The sequence below is a fragment of the Vanacampus margaritifer genome, chromosome 12, assembly GCF_051991255.1.
Source record: "Vanacampus margaritifer isolate UIUO_Vmar chromosome 12, RoL_Vmar_1.0, whole genome shotgun sequence".
Taxonomy (NCBI): domain Eukaryota; kingdom Metazoa; phylum Chordata; class Actinopteri; order Syngnathiformes; family Syngnathidae; genus Vanacampus; species Vanacampus margaritifer.
In genome coordinates this window covers 11108077-11120360 of record NC_135443.1, presented here as the reverse complement: position 1 = coordinate 11120360, position 12284 = coordinate 11108077, and the positions used below count along the sequence as shown (strand labels likewise).

Below are 12284 nucleotides of genomic sequence, written 5' to 3'. Positions count from 1 at the left end.
ATAAAGTGGCTGTGTGTGTGGAGCAGGGGGACATCACGCAGAGAGCAGAGCGCCTCGAACACTCTTGTGAGAAGAGCAAAGTTAAAAACGAACCGCCATCCTCCAGAGAACCATCGTCTTTGAACAAAGTGGACCAGCCTGTACTTGTTGTGATCATTTGTTGCTGTCTGGGTCAAGTCTGTGTACTGGTGATCCAAAAGCGCTGTCGGAACCGTACGTTTATCACAGGTAGGTTCACGTCATTGTTGTTATAGTTGAAGTGGAATCCTCTTTCGATTTTTGGTATGTGTTTCAGTGTGCCTCAGAGTATTTACCTAGATTGCAACTAGCATGTAAGATGTAATTATATATTATACAAACAGCATCTTATGTACTAGCTACTCTTTATGCACCTGTAGATGCTGTATGTGTCTTCCTTAACTTAAGGATGGGAGGAGAAAATACAATAGTAGCATGGTGGACACATTACATGTACAATGCAATTGCGTTCAGATAATCAGGTAGGTATGGGGATTGCGAGGGGAGCTTTATGCTTTAAAAAAAAACTGCTGATATCTGATGTTTGTGTTACATTATACACTACAATGTAAATGTCACTACATCTTTGGGTGAGCTGCATCAAAATGAAATACACTATGTGTCATATGCTGCACTCTGCCCTTTAATATCTACTCTACCCCCCCCCCTTTTTTTATTTTATTTTTTTACTTTTCCTGGCTGGAATTGTGCACACAGGCATATTTTTACCTTTATTCCAGGCCACATGATCTAAAGATTGCATGACAGTTGTGCAAGGGTGGTTGCCTTGCCTTTGCGTTGTGTGTTTGGGAAAACTTTCTTTTGATGTAGGTCACTTGTAAGATTTACAGTGAAAGGATCAAATTCAATTAGACAGCCCTGTGGCGATTTATCCACTGGCAGATGGTTTAATATTCTGCTTTGCTGTACCTTATCGCTCTAATTACATTGCATTAGTCCACTCTTTACCTGTGTAAAAAAATATGTATTTTTTTTAACATGGCATCATTAATTCAATGCTTTCTCAGCCCTGTCAGATTGGAGCCCACAAGCAAACACTGTCTTAACCTTTCATGTCTTATCCCTTGTGATGTGCTTTGTCATAAATTGACCTAAAGTAAATAGTTTCATTGCTCTTGTGTATAGATGACATGTTTGAATGTGGAAGACAAGGAATTAGATATAGCATGTGCAAAAAATAAAATAAAAAATGAAGCGCAGACAGCTGTGAAGGCATATTGTGGGTCTGATTTAATTCTAGCCCGTGGACCTTCTTTTCCTCCAAATGACATCTAGTTTGATGTGACAGAGGGACGTGGCTTTACTTTTATTCACTGAGACGTTCTGAATGCGATACTTGCTGTGGAGGTTCACTGCCAGCCAACCTGTGTGAGCCTCTTGCACTGTTTACAACAACAGCCTAAAACACAAATCAAAACACGAGGCTGCTCCGAGCCGCCGAGCTTGTTTCGTTCTCCGCATGTCAGCGCTCATGTGGATGAAACATGATGGTAATAGATTGGATTCTTTTAAATAGCGCCGGAATGCATCCGTGCTAATTAGAAATCAACGAAAACAGAGATGTCTCAGCTCATGTGTGGAAAATTCCTGAAGATGGGGACTGCCTCATTTAATTTGGGTCTATTTATAGCATTAATGTGTTGGTTAAATTGCTCAAAGCTAACCTGGAAGACAAATCTTTGATTGACGTTACTGCAGAAAGCAAGCGGCAGGTCAACCTTTTCCCCACATGTTGTATTATTGAAGCGTTGCCAGGCTAATCTATAGGAATAGAATGAGTAGTGTCTTATTAGTCAAGCATGAGCTACATTTTCTCCCTCCTCAAGACTTATGGGCTTTATTTCCTCTGCTTGGTAATGAAAGCAACAATATTTATTATGAGTCATAAATCAACGCTATGGTGAGAATCATTGAACCATGAACCAACCGCCAGGTTAAATCTCTCGTAGATTAATCACCGTGTTCAACTGTGACAAATACGTTGACCTGAGCAAAAAGTTGACCTTTGACTTTGTGAACGTATCCAAAGGGACATCACTAACATGCTCATGCCGCAAAATAAGCGCGTCATTCGTTCGTATGCAGAAAGTCAGTGTAACATTTAAATGTCAGTGGAGATCAGGATCATAGCGTTCTTCAAAAATATGCACGTGGATCAATAGCAAATTTACAATATTAATAGCAGAGCAGGTCAACGATGTGGAAAATTATTAAAAGCTCTCAGTATCATTATGTAGACAAAAGCAGTTCTGGTTTTGTTGTGAGATATCTTGCTAATGTTGCTTTGTTTTAACATGCATCACCTTGATTATCTCAGTTAAGTTTTATTGGGAGGCAAAAATATAAACCTTTATTGCCACAATGAGCCGTAAACCTGCATTTAGCGCTGATGCTTTGTGCTAAAGTGTTTTATTTAGTGTTAATATGGTGTAGGGCCTCAATTGCATTACAATGCAATCATCTGATGCTTGCTCTATTTACTGTTGCGTTGCTCTTGCATTCTTTCCTTCCGTTTAAAAATAATCATATTTGCCATTTCCCCTGTTGTAACTAAACATCCAATGTCATTTTACTTATATCCAATTCCCCAAATATATTCACACGTTAAGGAATCATGTATTCCTTTGGACAAAACAATTGGTTACACAGAGTATGTAACACTACAACAATTAAACCTTTTGCACTCCAATAAAAGAACCCAGCCTCATTTATTGAAGTTTAAGAAGAGTAAAGCTGTGAGGAGCAATCCCAGCAGAAAAGAGCGTATCGTTCCCATCAGGCCAAAAGCTCATAAGTCACAATTCTGAAAATTTCTTATTCTTCAAAAATATATATTTTTAGGCCACACATGTGGGTGTTATTTTTTACAAATTATAGACCAATATAAAGTGTTGAAAATGGCTTGCTGTTTGATGATGCAATATTAATGGTTGAACAAATATGCAGTTTTTGGGGTCTCCTCAAAAGTGATTATTTTGAAGGTACAAGGTTTTCAGCCTGATGCCAGCGATATGGAAATTCATCACAATGGGTACTCCTGCAAGCCTCTGGCTCATAGTTTTGGACTGGATTCGGGTTCGAATATCCCGCCCTCTGTCTGCAAATGTGACGTCATATGCGTATTGCGTATGTGCAGTTACATTCCTCGTCAACAGGTGGCAGTAGCGATTCAAAAGGGAATTGCTTTAAGTCTAGGGATGAGTGAGTACCGATACCAGATATTGCTACTGGGCCGATACGATACCCGTGCTTATTTCAATGTATCGTTAGTCGGGACAGTGGTCGACACCTCTTGTGGCTGTTGTACGATTAAGTGCTAAAAAATTATAAATGAGAACAATTGAAAATTGTCATTCATTTTATGCAAGAGAATTTGAGCTGCAGCAACTGTCTCCAACGTTTGTTGGGTTGACTCTCTCGGGAATGTGTTCATATTGTTCATCAAGAACCAGTAAGTTGTAGCATACTAATAGGTTTAGCTGAGCCCCCCCCAAAAAAAGTTTGTTCTGCTGCTTTTACCATTTGTTACAAAGCATTTATTGTTTATTGTTGCAACATTCCATATAAAGTATGCATGTGGAAGAGCACATTTTTTGACACCCAAGTTCCAACATGAATATAAAAATCTTAAAATAGTATTGAAGCAAATGAATTTTTCCAATAGCCTATCAAGGAAATTAAGTCAAATGCCATACCTAACTGTAAGGCTATATTAATAATAAACTTCTAATCTACTCAATGGTGAAGCAGAGGGAGAAGAAAAATTGCATGTTGTTAATTTAAAATCATTAATGTTTGCACTTCAGTAATTTGATTTGAAATATTTTAACAAACCACAAAATTATGTTATCCTTCTACTTAATATGACTTATTAATATACTATATATACAGTACATGTACATAATAATACCCCTCTAGATTTGAGGTTTGTTTCCACACCTCACAGATTTAGGAAGCAATATGAATATATTTTTTAAAGGAATTAAATGAGCTGACATTTCGCTTGCTTCCCTAAAACCCCATTACTGAGCTATGCAAATTATTATTGAAGCATTGTGTGAACCACATATAGTGCATCTGTCTTTTTTAATTGACAGTTTTGGAAGTCATGTATTCCCAACATTAAAGATGGCTCAAAGGTGGTGCTCAAAATTTGGATGCATGCAGAGACATGTCAAAAGAAGGTCAGTGCAAAAAGCGACCACCCACTGCTAGTTCTGAGCTCTAAAAAGAAATAGAAAAAATTCCGCCATAATTTATTGTACTGGCCATTTTCTTGCTTATTTCCCTGAGATAATTACATGCAACTGGAAATAACGAAATAGGAATTCATTAGCTTCATTTTAAAGAGGTTGTCAGACATGTACAATATATATGAGCTTACAGTACATGAACTCTGATGACTGCAAGTACAAAGGCTTTACTGACTCCACAGGGTCACATCTGTGCTGTGAGTAAAAAAATAAAATAATAAAAAGCTTCATTTTGACTCTCACTACAAGCAGAGTTGCTAAAATATGAGTTGTAAAAGCAAAGCAGTGAACCATCGACATTTGCAAATTTGTCCAAAATTTTTATTTATTATTGTGTGTAAATGCCAAAAGGTGAGTTAAATAACTCAAACCACATGTGTAAAGAGCTCGTGCTCATATTTGGTTTCCTGTGTGATGTCATGTCAATTTGCATTACCGTGTTATTTAGGCTAGTACGTCAGATGGTTTGTTTGTGTTATATAAATACACTACATTTTTCTCACAATAATGATAACACTTTCCACTCATGCTCGATCACTGCTTAGCGATGTGATGAGAGACAAGCAGAGGAAGCTAAGCTAAGTTAGATGGATAAGCTTCAACTTGCACCCACACAAGTTAAACCGGACCCGACTTATTTTGCAAAATGAATACACTACAGAGACAGACATTTAAAAATATATATTTTTTAGTATACGCCGGCCGGCTTGTACACAGCATATCAGTCAGTGTTAAATTCCCAGTGTTCGATCAAATATGCAGTAAGTATTGTTATTATAACACTGGCAGAGTAAATTTCTTTGGGTGTTGGGGTCGATGTAACCCCCCGAACAGCCCCACCTTGAGTGACCACACCCTCATTTCCGGTGAAGGAGAAACGTTCCAACTTTTTCAGCGCGCTGTCGACATTTCAATAGTGATACATCTGCTTGATGTTGTTGGGTTGGCGTGGCTCAGTGGTGGAGTGGTCGTCTCCTGACCCTGAGAGCGTGGGTTCGAGCAAGATACTGAGCCTACTGTGTCATCAGGAGTCAAAATGTAAAGAACTTTGAGGGCTTTGTAAGGAGAAAAAAACGCTATATAAGTGAAATACTATTTACCAGAGTGTAGTTGAGGTTAAATGTTTAACACTGACACTAGTGTAGAGTACTTTCAACTCTACTCAGTGTTTACCATTTTCGATTTTTAACACTATACAGTGTTGGATTAACACTGGTTAAGTGTGGAAAAAAGTAAAACTTTGAAAAGTGTCAGATTTACACTCATTGGTGTGGACACATATAAACACTTTTCTAGTGTTAGATTTAACACTCTTAGTGTTAATCTAACACTGGCGATTTTGCTCTGCCATCTGCTCAAATTCCCATGTGAATGTTTTCTTTTCAGGCTAAACCTTCGCTTTGCAGCTATTACATAAAACTTTTTTTTTGTCCTTTTTTAATCTAAAGCGCGTAAACCTTGGGCATCTTTTTATCTTCCTGTGTATTTCTCTTTAGCAACCTTTTTCCATTGACTGCGTGTGTGTCTGCAACAAATAATAAAAAAAACAAATATCCATGATAAACATGGGCAGTGACCAAACATGGTTCCAGGTGGTTTTAAAATTATTCATTCTAGTTTTGAGGCTGACATTTTTGTTTTGATTAGCCATTTTTTTCCCGCCGTGCCCTCGTCACAATCCTGAATAAAGAGTTACTCTAAATTCAAATCCACTTGTTTGTACACACTTCTGCCTTCAAAGGCTAAATGACAGACTGCATAGATGACAACTTCACACCATGTCACACTCATATTTTGCATAAAAAGGGGAAGAATAATGATTATTTGTTTTTATGATGGATGGGCCCCTTTAAAAATGTAAAAAAAAGTGAGGCAAATCACCTGTAAATTGTATAAAGGTTATATGATTGTGATAGGTTTACCCTTGAATTAACTCGTTTCCCATTACAGACGCTCCCCAACTTACGAACGAGTTACGTTCCGAGCGATCGTTCGTAAGTTGAATTTGTTCGTAAGTTGCTTCAGTGCTATATTTTGTATTATAATTTATGTTTAAAGAGAATACGTACAGTACTGTACTACGTATGTTAGAGAGCGAGAGACACACACAGTATGTACATGTACGTAATAAGATAAATAAAATGAAGTTTAACTTACTTTTGGAAGATGTACTCGATGATTAAGGATTTGATGGAGGAGGAGGAGGAGGAAGAGGAGGATTTTATATCATGAGAGGTTCTTTGTCGTCGCTGGAATGGGCTTCAAAAGTTACTTCCTCCTCCTAACTTCAATGTAGGAAGAAGTTGAGGGTCGCGGAGAAGAAGATGAGGGTTGATGAGTATCTTCCTTGGAGGATTTACTAGAAACTGGCCGAAAGAAGCGATCTAACGACGATTGCACAGTTTTCTTCTTTTTTCATCATAAATGATGCGGTAGCACTGTATGGCATCATTCAATTGATTTGCAACCTTTGTGCAACGTTCAATATTTGGGTCTTGCTGCTCGAAGAGTGCGATGGCTTTATCTATGAGCGACAGGCGTTTCTTCTTCTTCCTCCTCCTCGACACGTTGCTGAGCCTCCAATGCTGGGTGAGCTCTCACAGCGCCAAGCGTCGGTATTAGCGGCGGAAAGAAGCACTACAGTACTCGGAAAAAGGTGCGCAATACAAAATCTAACTTACAGCATCTCTTTCCGAACATTTTTTGACATGCGCGCATGCGCGCAGACATGTTCGTATGAACCATTGTTCGTAACTTGAATGTTCGTAAGTAGGGGAGCGTCTGTATTTCCTGTGGGGGAAAAATGTTTTTAAATCTGTATTAATTAGATTCACAGCACTATCTCTGTAAGGTCTTCTCTCACCTGTTAAACTTGAACTTATATATGAAAAAAAAAAACATCCAGAAAATAACGACACACCTGCACCAATGGGCTGATTTGTATTTTAATAGAGCTTATGCAATGCTTGTAAAGTACGAACTCAAGGAAAATATGTGATTTGCAATACAACAGCGAGAGTAAGGTTTGAAAGGGCTTACTTAACCTTGAAAAAGCTGTAAAAAATACAATTCAATTCAGAATGAATATATTTTGTCCTACAGTCAGTTTTCCTCATAGTCCACCAATTCAATGGATTTGTTCTCCTTGTATGTCCTCAATTCCTCCTGCTCATTTTGTGTCTCTTTCAAAGATACAAGGACAAGATTTTAGATGAAATGTCTTGTGAAATGTATTGTTATGACCAAGATACACTTATGTATTTTAGTTTCGGGACAATAGTGCCCAGAGGTAGTAAACAGCTCTACCAAGAATGTTATAAGATCAGTTAGTGCATTTTTTCCCATTTATTTTTTGTAGCCCTCTGTAGAATTGTTGTTTCCCCAAAAATAAGTCACATCTTGGTATCACGATATAGATCATATTATTTTCCTCAAAGTTGTAAAGTGTTTAAAACAATGTCATCTGTTTTATAGTCTTCCAAACAACAATATAAAGAACAGCTCTATATAACTTATGAAATAAATGTGCCAGTAGACTGTTTTAATCCTTAGGAAATAATACATTACAAAACAATAGGCCTATCTCCTCTAAGTAATTTCAAAAATAATACCAGACTGATGGATTGCAATCACAGGTTTTCCTCGCCTCATTTTCTTGTAATATGTGACCACTGACAACTTTGCAGGAGTCTTCCATTTCCAAATCATTTGATCGGATGATGCGTTTTGATTGGTCACCACACACACCACACACACCACACGCACATGGGGAGTTCTTTCTTCTTTTTTTTAAGACAATTAACAATAAAAATGTTTGATATTCACTGAAGTTATTGTGAGATTGAAAATTCACCCAAAATTTCCAACAAGTCCTCCAACACAATACAAGTATATTGGTTGTTTTACCATGCACGAAAATACGACCAAATAGAGCGTATTCCATGACAGGTCACAAGACGAACAAGACGTTGGTACGTTCTGCGCATGCTCTTTCTTGATGTCAATACATCGTCACTTTTGGGAATTCGTCGTCACTTCTGGGATGGAATACGAATGGTTGAGGTTAGGAAGAGGCTCAGAGGAATATGCTCAGATATGGTTGACGTTACGAAACATGTAGTCAACATTGAAATAATTACTGGCCTGTTAGCTCAGTCAGATAGATGCTTGCCTTTCAACCTGACATCCCGGGTTTGAGTCCCAGTAAATCCCGTTATGATTCAGTTTACTTTTTTGTTGTTGTTGCTATTTACATGTCCGATAGGTGTCGCTAAGTTACAATACGTAACATATATATATATATATATATATATATATATATATATATATATATATATATATATATATATATATATATTAGCATTAAGTCAAGTCAAAAATCTTCTTTACAATAAATATGTTCCATGCGCCTCCACTAGTCTAAACACAGTATTCCGATTGATATTGCATTTGTGGAGTATTAGTTTAGCAGCAAATTCTCATGGGGTGACCATTGTGCCACATGCCGTTGACTGAAAATGGCCTCACAGTTGCTCAGGGCTCAGGTAATGACCAATCACAGCTCACCTGTATTCTGAGTTTGGTCATGTGACACTTGCAAGCTAAGCCATGATTGGTTGTTGCCTGAGCTCTGAGCAACTGTGATGTCATTTTCAGTCGACAGCAAGTGGCAAAATAGCCGTCCCCTGAGAGGGATAAAACGGGTGTACTTATTTTGCTGCTCAATTCAATCAGAATAGCGTGTTTGACATTTGATTTAAATAAATGTTTGACTTAGATTTCACCTTTAACATAAAAATACCCCAAAAAATCATTTTAGCAGGTTTGCTAGTGGCTAGTATGAGAAGCTAATAAAGCAGTCTTCATCTTCACTCAGTCCTCTCTGTTGTCAAACATCGCTAACAGATGGACTCGAATTCATTACAACAGTCACCCAGATGCTTCAAATCAAAGTACTTTTGCCTGTTAGGTGAGTCTCTCGAGTGCTGAGGAGCCAGGATAGAAATCTACGTAACGCTTTCATGTCGTATTGAAGTCTGTTTTGATAGTTGTATTTACATTTTTCCTCTTTGCCATCACTTCTGTGTGTGTGGCATAAAAAGAAGACTTAAAACACCAGAGAAAACTCAAAACACACTAATTGATTGTTAGCTTGCTCACATTAAGTTATTTCACTAGCCACCCAAAAGCCAGGAGGTCAGTGATCAGTCCTGCAGGAGCGCCAGACAGCGTACGCTGTCCGTGTGACAGCTTGTAACAGCTGTTCAGGTGGTTACTGGAATGAGGTTCCTTTACTAATGGGTTCTTCTTCCTCCTCGCTCGCTCAGCTGCCTTTCACTTTCACTACAACTCAAAAGCTTGCGCCTCAAACATAGCAAATTAGATAAACATTGCCCAAACGCTGTTGAATGCCTGCAGTCAATTTAAGCTTTTTCCTCTGAGCGACTCAGAATTTATGAAGACTTAGGCACCATAGTTTGAGTTAGACTGAATTTTTGTCACATTGTCTAAGCATAACATAACATCTGTTGTTCATCGTCACAAACAACTGACTTCCCTTTATTCTATCGCTACGTAGCAAATAGTCTTAAAGTACACAAATGAATCATCTTAATGAACTATGCTTGAATGAGTTGACATTGGATTATTTTAAATTTACTTAGCTAACACTGAATAATTACATCATTTTATGAAATTGTTAACATCAATACGACGTTTGCAGCATTTGCTTGGCCTCAGCAATGGTAAGGAAATAAATGGAAGTAGGCCACCGAGCGCAGCAAAGCGTCATAGCAGGCATTTGAATTTCAAAGTGCCAGAGTAAATCAAGTTTAGCGAGAGGCAAAAATAAAAATATCGAGCACAGCTTTTTATAAAATGCGCTGTGTTTGCAGTTTACGCCAGGGTTTCACTCCTCCTGAGGTGTCGAGTATTAACGTACTGTGCACAAAGGTTACGTTCAAGTGTAATTACATGTGATTACAACACAAAAGAAAGCTCCAAGGAGGTTTTTGATCCTAGAACGAAAAGTGAAAAGTAAAGCTTTCGTTTCTTTGAATGACGATACGGTTCCAGCCTGACATAAATTATGTTCTTCTTCAAATCAATTCCTCTTACAGTTGACTGAGATTCATTTTAAGAAGTACATTGATCCAGACTCTTTGTTCCGTTAAGAAGAGCGGAGGCTTTAAAATGTTTGATTCAAGCCGCTCCTCTTTGTCACCAACAAGACTGATTGATGCAGAGAAGTGTTACAGTATCAAGCAGTATTGATTTCCTAACACAGATGTTCCCTATCTTGACAATCCAATTCACTGATCTCAGACTCGGGGTGTTAGCTCGACGTGACGGAACAAAGCCATGTGAATTTGTTGCCCCGTTCCAAATCGCACACCTGGGATAAAAAGTGACAAAATACCGAGCGCATAACCCCAGTTTAATTTTCTCTTTCCAGATGGACTGGCTCACACCTGAGATGTGAAGTGTGTTATGTGAGCCAAGGTGTTTTCCCACCTCACCGGTGGTGGGGAGAGATGCTGCACTCCGTTGCCATGACAGCAGAGCTTCTCTTTGTTCTCTGGTTCTTGATGAGTGGCGCTGGGAGCAATCCTCTAACGACCCTACCGGTTAGCCGTGAACGTCTGGAAAGGGTGCTGACCCAGGCCAGAGAGGACAAAGCGGTCCCCAAGCAGCTGCAACCTGAGGACAACGATACTTTGGGTCTAAACAGAACTGGCATGAGCCGCACCAGGTCTAACCTCAGATCCAAGGGTGGGAAGTCCCAAGAGTTGTGGACTGAGCAAGATGACTTCAACCAAATAGACGTGGGTCCTACAAGTGACGTCACCATGTCCTTGGAAGCCATCGACGAGTACGCCTACCCGGACTACAGGGGTAAAGGCTGTATGGATGAGAGCGGTTTTGTATTCGCCATCGGTGAGCAATTCACCCCCGGCCCGTCCACATGCCCTTGCCTCTGTACAGATGAAGGTCCTCTGTGCAGCAAGCCAGATTGTCCCCGGGTGCACCCTCGTTGCATTAAAGTGGACACGAGTCAATGCTGCCCGCAGTGCAAGGAGAAAAAGAACTACTGCGAATTTCGGGGAAAGATCTACGCTTCGTTAGAGGAGTTTAAGGTGAGTTCATGAACTGTTTATTTGACATTCTCCGAGCGGAGCAAAACGCTGACAGATCCACCTTTTGACGTTCAAATGAGTCTATGGCAAGCACTACATAAAAAGTAGTTGCCCTGCAGCAAGCAGGCGGCAAAGAAGGCATGAAGGCAGATTTATAATGGCAAAGGTCAGCAATTGTCTTTGTTCTCACTAGAATATTTCTGAAGGCTCACTTTCGATGTGCAGCTTCAGCAAAGTCTTTTCGTATTGTTTTTGTACTGTTGTTGTAGCCTTACAAGTGCAAGCTAGAAGTGTCTCTTAGCAATTATAAAAAGCATGGATCAGGTTTGTGCTGTTGTGTTCTTGTATTCTCCATCTATATGCTACTTAAGAAAGTGTTCCTTTAGTTTTACTAGATAGCTGGAAAAGAAATGCTCAACTTGGCATTGCAAATCAGGCATTTAGGACGCTGACTGCCATCACTCAACTCAACTCTATATATGTAAAGGCCGCTTTAAAACAACCACCACTCTTTTCTTAACTCATTCAGTGAAGGCTATAGATGTCAAAATCCGTTTTAACTTAACAGATAAAGTGAAAACAGCAGAGGACCCAGAATTGATCCCTGTGGAACACCATACGTTCTTTTATACATGTGAATTCATGTTGCACATAGTCGTCCGACCACTTTCTTTTTTTTTGCTCAACATTATGAAAGGATTAAAATAATAAAGAAATCACATGACATATCATCACAACAGTCACAAGTCGACTACTGAGAGCACCAAATTCCCTGCAGCACAGCAATGTGGCATAATCACCTACAACCAATAATGGCCAAGCGTGGCATATCATCAAGAATCATTTTAGTCATATG

General features: G+C 39.0%; 1 protein-coding gene across 1 annotated transcript in view; it reads left to right on the top strand.

Moving 5' to 3' along the window:
* vwc2 (von Willebrand factor C domain containing 2) overlaps window positions 1-12284 on the top strand; it is a 37373-nt gene continuing 25089 nt past the window's right edge. The window contains exons 1-2 of the mRNA XM_077582057.1: window positions 1-228; window positions 10747-11428. Of these exons, the coding sequence (XP_077438183.1) occupies window positions 10826-11428 (603 nt within the window). The 5' untranslated portion in view covers window positions 1-228; window positions 10747-10825. The remainder of the gene's footprint in view (window positions 229-10746; window positions 11429-12284) is intronic.